Consider the following 12,203-nt stretch of genomic DNA (forward strand, 5'->3'; position numbering starts at 1 on the left):
CCATTTTAACTTACCTATTGGATTTTTAACTATACTTCACTAGTTTTTGTTTGTTTGTTTTGTTTTGCTTTAAGTGGTTGCTCTAGGGCAGCAGTTCTTAAAAAGTGTGTTCCAGTGACCTTAAGATTAAAATCAATATGATTAAAAATACTGAGATGTTATTTACCTATTGTACTCTAATTCTTTTTAGAACACACAGCAGGCTACCTGATAAGTGATGTCAACATTTTGTGTACATGTGTATTCTTGTGTTTTCTAGAATTCCTGTTATAATAGAATTAAGGTATAAATATGTGCACTTTCAGAGATGAACTCAGCGTGTTCTCTTACTTTTACTGGGCTCTTACTAGTTTTCTTTGGTTATACCTGTCATATCTGCTGAAACCTTATTATCATCCAATGTGTAGTTATTTTGAAATCTTGTATCTCCGTGGAAATATCAGGAATAGGTATTCCTGATAGATTTGTTTTATAATATTTAAGAGCTTTAAAAAATTTAAAATTTGGGGCACCTGGGTGGCTCAGGCCTTGAGCGTCTGCCTTTGGCTCAGGTTGTGATCCCAGAATTCTGGGATTGAGCCCTGCCTCAGGCTTCCTGCTCAGCGGGAAGCCTGCTTTTCCCCTTGCCTGCTGCTCCCTCTCTGGCTGCCTCTGTCAAATAAATAATATCTTTAAAAAAAATTTAAAATTTGATATTAAATGCATTTTAAAAATTAATCACATTTTACTCTAAAGTGAAAACATATTTTTTCATAGTTAAGAATGGATTATTGACTTAAGAATGGGGAATTATTTTTTAATGGATAAGAGTTTCAGTATGGGGTAATGAAATGTTCTGGAGATAGATGGTGGTGATGGTTGTATAATAATATGAACCTATTGAATGCCACTGAACTGTACACTTAAAAATGAGTACAATGGTAACTTTTATGTTATGTATATTTTGCCACAAGAAAAAAATATTTCTCAACACACAATGACCCTGTTTACCTCTAAGATGCTGAGAAAGATGAAAGTGATTAGAATTCTCTGACTCAATAATGAAAAGAATCTATCTCAAAGGAACGGGAAGAAACTGACTTGTTTTATCAAATAAAATGTGATGAAGACTATCTTTCAATTATCAACATTGGATAATTTACCTTATTGTATCTTCTATGAGAGAAGCTTTTTGAATAGTATTATGGCCCAGTGAGGCTGCAGCATCATTTTGAGACCAGTCGATCAGAGTTTAAAAGCAAAAGGAACTGAAAATTTTAAATGCAGGCATTGTGAGCACTTTAAATAACAAAAATTGTTTTTATAACTTTCCAAACTAGGAATGAAAAAGCCATTCAAGCATTTCACAGACTACACTATTATATTGCTCTAATATATGGCATTCGCTATCCATTGGCTGAGAAACCACACATGGTAGCTGAGAAACCAGTAAAGTCTTAATAGAGTTGACATTGCTGAATGCCTACTGGATGGGAAGTCCATTCAAGAAATTATGGCATTGCCTTTTCCAATAATACAGAAACCCATTGATTTAAAGATTTAACTGAAAACAAGGAGTGGTTTAATATCTTGTCTACAGATTTATATTTTTGTCTTACAAATAAATGAACCTGATTTAACAAGACTAATTTTGTTTCTATTTGTCTGGTGTCAGCCCCAGTTAATCATCCAGGGAGATATTCTTTTATCCAATGTCTGAGAAGAAACACAAGTGGCTGAAATATCCAAAGTGTTGAAAACTCTTCTGATTGTTTATTGCAGGTCAACTGTGTTGACATGTTCACTAATGGTACAAAAGCAATGGTAAATAAAATGTCTGGGCCTTAGCACAAATCAAATCAGTGGCCCAAACTGTATCGTATTCTTTACTGACATGCGTTCCCAATTAAAAAAGGAAGTCAGTTTCACTTAAGAATGTCCCTGAAGCAGTGAAAATATTTATTAGTCACCAACCCTAGAGTATGTGTCTATTTAATACTCTGTGTGATTAGATAAGCTATTTAAAGCAATTCTCCTGCATGCTGAAGTATAGTGGTTGTCTTGAGTCAAAGCACTTATGTGGTTGTTTGACTTTTGAGCAGAAGTAGCCACTTTTCTCACAGAACACCATTTTTGACTTAACAAACAACTATGGAAGACAAACGATGGTTTCTCAGACTTGGTTGTCGGGTATACATTCTTTTGAAAATAAATGAAATGAGCCTTTCACTTCAAGGAAAATACCCAACACTATTGCCAACAGTGAAATATAAATTTTCAAACTAAAATTAGAATTTTTGAAAACTTGTAAGCACTTTTGTTCGTGGTAAGACTGGCATGGCGGCTTCTGAAAACTTTAAAACTTTTCTGATGGAATTGGAGGTAATATTAAGGTGATTTTGAATATTGTCCAATGAAATGAATCATCATTTTGAAGATCTATGAGCACTCTTCTTTCAATGATCCATGCATGATGTTACACAATCATTCAAAGTGCAAGATAGACCAATGGTAGTACAGAAAGTCCACTAATATGGTTTTAGATTCCACATGGCAACTAACCTTTAAGAAACCTCCACTTCAGATGTTTGGTGTAGTATTAGAGAAGAATATCCACAATCATTTGAAAAGGTTATTAAAATTCTCTTCCATTTTTCAACTACATATATGTGTGAGGATTTTCTTCATATACTTCAACCTAAATGACATACCACAACAGACTGAATGCAGAAGCAAACATGAAAATCTACCTGTCTTCCATTAAATTAGAAATTTAAGAGATTTACAAAAGGTAAAGCAATGTTGATCTTCTAATTTATTTTTGTTTTGGAAAACACAGTTATTTTTCATAAAAACATGTTAACACAATGGATTTATTATTGTTATTTTAAATTAATTCATAAACGAATATTTTTAGATTTTCTCAATTTTTATTTCTAATAATGAATATATAAGTAGATATAATCTATATAAACAATAGCTCTTTGGAGTTCTCAATAATTCTCAGGGTTGTAATGGAGTCTTGAGACTAAAAAGTCTGAGAACAACTACTCTAGAAATTATAATATATATCCTCAACTTTTCATGGTCTAAGTAAAGTTAATATCATACCACTTAAACTAAAATGTAAGGACTTTGTAACCATATGGATACATTTATCCCCTGTCCTTTAAGCTATAGTTGCTATGTGTTGTTATATACTATTATAGAGAATTATATATGTACATATATAAACCTCTCATTATAAATTTTGCTTTGCACAGTCATATTTCTTTTTTAGAAATTAAGAAATTATATTTACCCACATATTTACTATTTCTTGTATTCTTCATTCCTTCCTGAAGAGATGAAATTCAAGCTGACTTTATTTCCCTTCAGTCTGTAGAATTTTCTTAACATTTCTTATAATACAGGTCTCCTGGTAACTAACCCTCTTAGTTCTATTAGAAGATATTTTTATTTTTTCATCATTCTTTATATTCTTTATAGTTTGATTTGATACAGATTTCAGACTTGACCACATTTTTTCCTTCAGCATGTTAAAGATGTTTCCATGTCTTCTGGTCTCCTTTATTTTGGATAAGTGATTTATCTTTTGAATCAATGTTCCTTTATGTAGGTGTCATTTTTTCTCTGCTTTGAAGACTTCCTTTTTATTTTTGGTTTTAAGAACTTTGATTATAAGGAATATAGGTGAGACTTTCTTTATCCTAATTGGGGTTGCTGAGCTTCATGAAACTGTAAATTTATGTCTTTCATCAAAATTGGAAAATTTCACTCATTATTTCTTCAAATATTTTTTTCCAACCTCATTTTCTCTCTCTTTTCCTTTGGGGATTCCACTTATACTTACTTAGGTCCTGAGATTGTGTTCATTTTATTATCTTCTTTCCCCTCACCCTCCTCTATTCTTCAAATTGGATAATTTCTGTTGATTTAAGTTCAATAACTTTTTCTTCTTTCCTCTCCTATTTGCTGTTAAGTCACCCAACTGGTGACTTTTTAATTTTAAATATTGTATTTTTTAATTCTAGAATTTATTTTTATAGTTCCTATTTTCTCCTGAGATTTCCTATTTATTTATCAAAGTATATTTTCCTTAAGCATACTTGAGCATATGAGAAAATCTTTGTCTGATATAGCCAACATCTAAGTCATCTGGAAGGGGGAATTGCTTCCAATGATTGCTTTTTGCTTTGAGAGTATGAGTTGTATTTTTCCAGTTTCTTCATATAGCCAGTAACCTTGGACTGTTTTTTGGATCTTGCAAATGACATGTTTTAGAGAGTCTGGATTCAGTTATATTCTTCTGAAAAGTGTTTTTTTGTTTGTTTTTTTAAGCAAAAATTAACTCGGCTAGACTCAAATCCCAAACCATGTAAGCGTGGATGGCAGCTGAAATATCCTTAACTTTGATGCTTGAGTACTGTCCTGCTCATATGTAATTCAGGTAGCAGATAAAAACTTGGCAGAATTTGTCATCAGAATTTGTAGCTTCCTCTACCTGGGTGTCCTCTTCTTGATATTTCCCACAATTTCCATCTGTGGTAGTTACTTGAATTTTGTCTTCTGATTCTTCAAGCAAGTAAAACAGAGGTTTTCTCTTCAATTTTTGACTGCCCCATGGATGAGAACTTCCCTCAGGCTAGAAGCTGTAAAAAACAGGAAACTTACTCAATGCCATTTCCTTCTTCTAAGTAGTCGATCTCCAGTGTCTTCAGTGTTTTTTATATTTTGTCCAGAATTTATCATTGCTATCTGTGGATATTTTGTCCAAGAGAAGCTACTCAACCATTACCAGAAGCAGAATCCTACATATATTTTTTGAAACAATCTCGCAAATGCTATTTCCACTTGGAATTACAATGCCAAACTAAGCAACAATAAGAGAAAAAGTAATAGCAAAAATGCCAAACTAAACATCAATGATAAGAAAACAAAGTAATGACAATTAGTAAATTAAAAAATATACAGTTAATCCTTTAACAACAGATTTGAACTGCATGTGTCCCACTTATATACAGGTTTTTTTTTTTTTGTTTTAAACTCAGTATTGTAAATGTATTTTCTCTTCCTTATGATTTTCTTAAAAGATCTTTTTATTTATTCATTTGACAGAGAGAGAGCATGAGTGAGAGGACAAGCAGGGGGCAGAGTCAGAGGGAATGGGAGAAACAGGCTTGATCCCAGGACCCCAGGATCATAACCTGAGCTGAAGGCAGACATTTAACCAACTGAGCCACCTAGGCACCCCTTACTTATGATCTTCTTAATAACATTTTCTTTCCTCTAGTTTACTTTATTATAAGAAAACAGTATATTAATACATATAATATACAAATAAAGTATGTGTTAATAGACTGTTTATATTAGTCAACAGTAGGCTATTAGTAAATTTTGGGGGAGTCAGTGTGTCACCTATACTTAAAAAGAAACAAAGGCATTAGAAGAAGTTTTGGGGGATTCAAAAGTTACATGTGAATTTTTTTTTAAAGGATTTATTTATTTATGACAGAGAGAGGGAGAGAGAGAGAGCGCGCGCATATGAGTGGAGGAAAGGGGTAAAGGGAGAGTGAGAGAGAAATCTCAAGCAGACTCCCCACTGAGCACAGAGTCCCAACACAGGGCTTGATCCAGGGCCCTGAGATAATGACTTGAGCCAAAATCAAGAGTCAGCCACAGGCACACTGTCATACGTAGGTTTTATGTGGGAATCAGTGCCCCTAATCCCTCTATTGTTCAAGGGTCAACAGAATTTTGATAATAATAAGATCTAAACAGTTTCAAAAATAGTTTCATGCTGCAGAGACAAATTAGATTTCTGCCTCCTATGGATTCTTAAAAATGGGACAAGTGTGTGGTGGATCTACTCAGCAACAGAATAAGAAGTAAGACTTGGGGTATAAGTACTGGAGTAATGAAGGCAGCAAAGTAAAGAAGTGCCACAACTTAAGACGGATAGAGTAAAGCCTCATAATTCAGGAGAGAAATTAAAGCAAAATATCAGGAAAGTGGTAATCATACCATTATAGAGGATGGTGCAGCCTCTATTTCTCTAGCAGCATCCTTTCCAAATTCTGGTTAAATCGTATTTTGGGGAGGTGGAAGAGAGACACCGATAGTATTTTAGCCTATTTCTTCAATTATGGCTTAAATTATCATAAGCCACTTCCTGGGTTTTATAGGATCACCTTGTCTGCATGTAAGATCAGAAATATCAGTAAAATTGAATATTACTGTGTCTCTGCAAAATGCTGATGCTGTTTCCCATTCCAATACATTAAATTGATATGGATAAAGGGTTGAGTGAACATTGGATACAAAGGTTTACATAGTAATTAAAACAGGAATTCAGGAGAGAGAGAGAATGCATTATTTGCAAATGGTTGACTGGGCTAGGAGACAAGCTGATCTAATACTAAGTATCAGACAATGATTCCTTTTATACTCTTACCTAAATATAAAATTGGGCATGTCCCTGACCAAAAAGATAAACCTAAAAGTTTAACTTTTATTTTCACCATGAATTTGAGTGGTCCTTTATACAGATAATCCCAACCTATCATTACAGGGACTAAGCATCAACATTGGTTTAAACTTTTTGTGCTGATAAAGTTATTTTATCCATTACAAATGATATACCTTCTACATTCTTATAAATATTCTCTTTTTTTCTGAAATGGAAGGGAATACTAGAATAAAAACCCTCTTATCAGCATGCATTTTATTTATATTTTTTAAAGATTTGGGGCACCTGCGTGGTTCAGTGGGTTAAGACTCTACCTTCTGCTCAGGTCATGATCTCAGGGTCCTGGGATTGAGCCCCGCATCAGGGTCCCTGCTCAGCAGGGAGCCTTCTTCCCCCATCTCTGTTTCTGCTTGCCTCTCTGCCTACTTGTGATCTCTCTCTGTGTCAAATAAATAAATTAATTAATTAAAAATAATTAAAATTTGTTTATTTGAGAGACAGAGTGAGTGCAAGTGCAAGCTGGGGGGAAGGGCAGATGGAGAGGGAGAAAGTCTTAAGCCTTGAGCCCAGAGCCAGAGCCTGGAGCACAGAGCACGGAGGCTGGAGGCTGGAGCCTGGAGCCCAGTGTGGAGCTCAGTCTCATGACCTTTAGATCACAGTCTGCAGTGAAACCAAGAGTTGGACACTAAACCAACTGTGCCACCCAAGAGCCCCATCAGTATGCCTTTTAAAGTTAAAAGTTATGTTATAATTCTGGTAAAAATTAAATAAATTCGAACATACCACAGAAATCATAGAAATGAAGGCAAAGCAAACAGCAATAAAAAAAACCAATGGGAGAAAAGACCAATACTAACACACAATTATGTCAATAAATATAAACTTTTTGTTTACCATATAAAGGATTTGTTAAAACCTCAACAGCTCTGTATTTTAAGTTAATGAGACACACTTGAAATGTTAGCAATAAATAATAAGTTAAGACAGCATCATCTACCATGAAAATGCAAATAAAAGGAAATAGAGATTGTAATAAAAGATATAAGAGATTTCAGAACAAAATATGTCTATGATTAAAAATGCCATTACATGATTTCGACAATATTTGATCTACGAATTTTGAAGGGAAGCTAGTTAAATATTAGATGAAATGTAACCTATTAGAGACTTTAACTCTTATTAAAAGCTGTGTGGAATGGTACATAAATAAGGTGGAATCATGTAAAATTAAAATAAAATATTTAAATAAAATATTAAAAAGAGAAATTCACTTCTTCAATGATTCTTACTCTTCTTTGAATCACTGTTCCTTTTGAGAATTTGATTACATGTATAGGACCCCCTTCCAGATAAATTTTGCCAACAATTTCAAGAATTCAAGAACTTCCTGAAACTACATTTACTTCTTGAAACTAAAACTATATTATCCCTTAGTACATGTTAGGATCTTAATAGCTAACATTTAAAAGCACTTCTCAAGTGCTAGGCAGTATACTAAGCACTTTATATAAAATTTCATTTAGTTCTTATAACCACCTTACAAGGTATTACCTTGCCCTAATAATGACCCATATGAGCAACACTATCATTATTCCCATTTAACAGGTCAGGGGACTGAAGCTTAGAGATGCTGTTACTTGTCCAGTGCCATATAGCCAGTAAACAGAAGATGGGATTTATGGCCTTACATCTTTGTTCTCAGGTTTTCAGCTCTTTTTTTTTTTTTTTTTTTTTAAGATTTTATTTATTTATTTGACAGAGAGAGATCACAAGTAGGCAGCGAGGCAGGCAGAGAGAGAGGAAGGGAAGCAGGCTCCCTGCTGGGCAGAAAGCCCGATGTGCGACTTGATCCCAGGACCCTGGGACCATGACCTGAGCCGAAGGCAGAGGCTTTACCCCACTGAGCCACCCAGGCGCCCCTCAGGTTTCCAGCTCTTAATCACTATGGTACATTCACTGTCTTTCACTAAGGTCTTTCCAAATTAATTAAAAATTGATATATCTGAAAAAAGATAAACATATCCAAAAGTATATCCAATACCATTTTTTATTTATGCCACTCTCATTGCAAAAGAGAATTTGAAGTAGTTACAGAGATGCACACAAAATTAAAAATACACAGGAATGTACATGTATGTGGTGGTGCTGGGGAATAAGACAGTGAAGTAAAAGTAGTGGTAGAGCCAGAACCCAAAGTAGATATCATAAGGTCATCTATGATTGAGGTAGAGATAAGCCACATATTTGCCTCTGAATAGCATAGTGGTCAGAGAAAAGAAGGATTTAATCAATACTGTTTTACCTGGTACTGAACTGGAGAAAAAGATATTTTCTCCAGAACACTATGTAGACAATATCCTTAAGAACATTATACAATAGAAAATTTTAAGATAAATGTTTCTTATATATTTCTTCATATAGGCCAAAGCATGATGTCACAGTATAGGTCAGAACAGACAATTCCACCCATGGAACAATGTAGTCTGAGTACAAAACATCTGAACTGGGCTAAAGATAAAATATAGAATAGATAGGGAGATGGAAAGACTACACATCTCTTCAGGTAATCTTTCTGGTAATTAAGCTTTTGAATTTAACAGTTGAGAGTTTATTTCAAGAACCTGGAGTACAGAAATTCTATATTGTTTATTAGGCCAGATTCATATGCCTAGACAGTCAAGCAGAGGGTAAAACTGGTAACTTCTCATGGAAGTCAGGGGACCTGAATAGGACAGGTGTCTGAATTTTAGGCTTTCTACCAAAATAAGCTGGAGGAAGACCTATCTCTAAAGATAATATCTAATTCACATTGATATATATGTATGTAATGTTGGAGACATCACTGAAATTGAAACAGAAAATTTCCTTTGTTTTTGTTAAATAAGAATGTTGGTACAATATAACAAGATTATGGAAGCTGCCAAAGCAGTACTTGAGAAAACATATCGCTCTAAATATCTTATTTACAAAACAATAAATCATGTATCTATGTAAGAACATAGACAAAGAAAAAAGTAAAAACCTTAATTATGTAAGAAAATAGAAAAATGAAAGTGCAGAAATAAACTATTTAAATTGGCAATAACTAATATTTAAAAACCAAATTAGAGTTGCTATTTTTTTGAAAAAGGGAACTAATACACAGCACTGTCCTAGCTGCTAAAGGAATAAAAGCTTTTTAAAGAAGAGAGTCCAGATAGTTGTTTCTGAATTTTATTCTCGAAGTGAAGGAGAAGGAATCAAATTAAGTCCATAAAAAGGGAAAACACTAGAATTATGCCTTCAAAGTTTGGTAAGATGCCTTCAAAATTTGGTATAATCAAACAGATTATAGAACACAGAGTAGGAGAGAGATGTTCCTGGAAAATAAAACAGCCTAAGAATATAGAGACAGGAAAGAATGTTGTGTGCCACTTAGAAACAAGGTGGGTAAGACTGAGTTGAAACAAATCATGGAAGATCTCATTCTCACTGAATATGTAGAAGAAGGAGAGAAGAATAAACAGAAAAACAGAAGACCAACGTCTGAGCTTTAAGAAAATGCTCTCAGAGCTGGTAGGAAGCAGAGTCAGTTTGAAAGTGGCAGAGATAGATGTTCAGCCTCTATTTGTTGACTGAATAAAAGAAATGGCTATTCCTGTGCAGAAGTAAAAAAAATAAAAATGGGCCTAGTGATTTTACAAGGAGAACATGAAAGCAAGATGATGTACTCTTTGAATAAATGTTTATAACCTAGTTAGGAAGACCAAAAACTATATAACTGTACAATGTAATACAAATAATCTAATATATTATGTTTACCCGTAAAGGCCTGTATTTAAGCATGTCTCTCTATAGTGTTCTTAGAGAATTCTGTATCCATGCACCTTTTAAATGTAAGAATTCTAAAATAATAATAATAATAATAATAAAGTGAACACCTTTCATATGATAGTTAGGGGAAGATGTTTGAAATAATTCTGGAGGAGTTATCAGATGAGATTTTCCACTCAGTTTGGCAACTTTACTGTATTTGGAGAAATATCTATTTCAAAGCAAATAATCCAAACTTTAAAAGTTGTTAGATATGCAGAAAAGAAGGCTTTTAAATTCAGTCACATCTATTTATGCTTTATCACTAGAAAAGCACAAGGTATGAATTTTACAGTGATATTATTACATTAAGTGAGGATGCTGTTGATACACCACAAGATTATATACTACAGTGGTGACATTATCATTTTTAACACTAAACTGAAGCCAGAATTAGCAAAAACATTTACATTTTGGGAACTTTTTAGGATAGAAATCAGATACAATTATTTTCCAGGTAAGATTAGTAGGTTTGAAAGTCTCTCTCTCTCTCTTTATGTATATATATTTTTATTTCTATTTCTGTATTTATCCTGCATTATACTGATACATGTTTAAAAACTAAAATTAAAGTCTCTACCTAAACTTAAAGGACAAGTTGATTACCATACATTTAACTTTTACTAGGGTTATATGAAAAATGACAACAATATAGAAATCTAACTATATTTCAGAGAACTGTTTAAGACACTATCTTACTTATCTTCAGTGAATAGATAATGATGCCAGATTAGGGCAAGCTTGTGTATATATATAAATCACACACCCAAATCCACACATTTATACCCATACACCCAGTGACACATACACACTGTGATGACTGACTCACTGCTCAACCACATTGTCAATCAGCAGTAGAAGCTTCTGTGGTTCTCTGTTAATAGCTTAGCGTTGGCCTCTGTTTGCTGATCCAAAGTATAAGGAAAGGCAGAAGCAAGGCATTTATAAGTTTAATTACATGACTAGCTGTTTTAAAATCATACGGTCTTCATATTATGGGATGAAATAACATTTTCTAAATCTTCATACAAATAAACACCACCTTGGAAGTATGACATTTTAACACTGCTAACCCAAATGCATGTAGATATAATCTGGTGAATTTTTAACAGCAATATTGCCACCCTCCCTGATGAAATCTTAAGTTGTTAGTGTGGCTTTATGTATTAGGCCATTTGTGATACATTCATGTAAATTATGGTTTATTTAATTTACCTTTCTATGCAGAGGCTATAAGTCACAGGAAATAGAACATGTTCAATAGAAACTTAAAAAAAACCTATTATTTAGTAATGGCCAAGTTTCAAATGCCTTTTAATATCTTGTGAGCATTCTTTCAAGCTCAAAAATATACCTTACGTTCAGAACACTTTTGAAATAAACATAAGCTTTCCATTAAAATATGCTTCATGGGATGAGGATTTAAAGTTAGATTTTCAAGTGTAAATTTAAGAAATATACTTACCTTTGATTCGAGGTAGACATTTGCTGATGACATTTTTGTAATTTTGCATATGTAACTAACTAAAGAGATGGCACAAAGAATAAACAGGCTATCATTAACTAATGCTCGAACAAACACAGTCCATTTCAACTGATTTTCTGGGACATCTCCGTGGACTAGCATTGCGCAAGTCAAGTTCACCACTAAAAAAAGAAGGCTTGCCAATATAAAGCCCAAATGCAACAGAATTCTGAAAGAAAAAAAAATTTATTAGATGTTCATATGTTAATGAGAGATTAGACTTAATTCTGAATTAGTGTGGTACTGCAGGTACAATAATACCTTTAGCTTGAAATCTTTATAATTTCGTTAATTACAAATTTAATAACCACTCAGAGTTACTTGTGTTATCTTCACTGTTACAAAATTAGTATCTCAACAATTTAAAAATAGCATTAG

General features: G+C 33.4%; 1 protein-coding gene across 1 annotated transcript in view; it reads right to left on the minus strand.

Moving 5' to 3' along the window:
- Positions 1-12,203, minus strand: part of GPR137C (G protein-coupled receptor 137C) — a 63,527-nt gene that overhangs the window by 12,359 nt on the left and 38,965 nt on the right. Inside the window, exon 3 of the mRNA XM_044229545.1 lies at positions 11,766-11,994. Coding sequence (XP_044085480.1) covers positions 11,766-11,994 — 229 coding nt within the window. The remainder of the gene's footprint in view (positions 1-11,765; positions 11,995-12,203) is intronic.

The sequence above is a fragment of the Neovison vison genome, chromosome 13 (assembly GCF_020171115.1).
Source record: "Neovison vison isolate M4711 chromosome 13, ASM_NN_V1, whole genome shotgun sequence".
Taxonomy (NCBI): Eukaryota; Metazoa; Chordata; class Mammalia; order Carnivora; family Mustelidae; genus Neogale; species Neogale vison.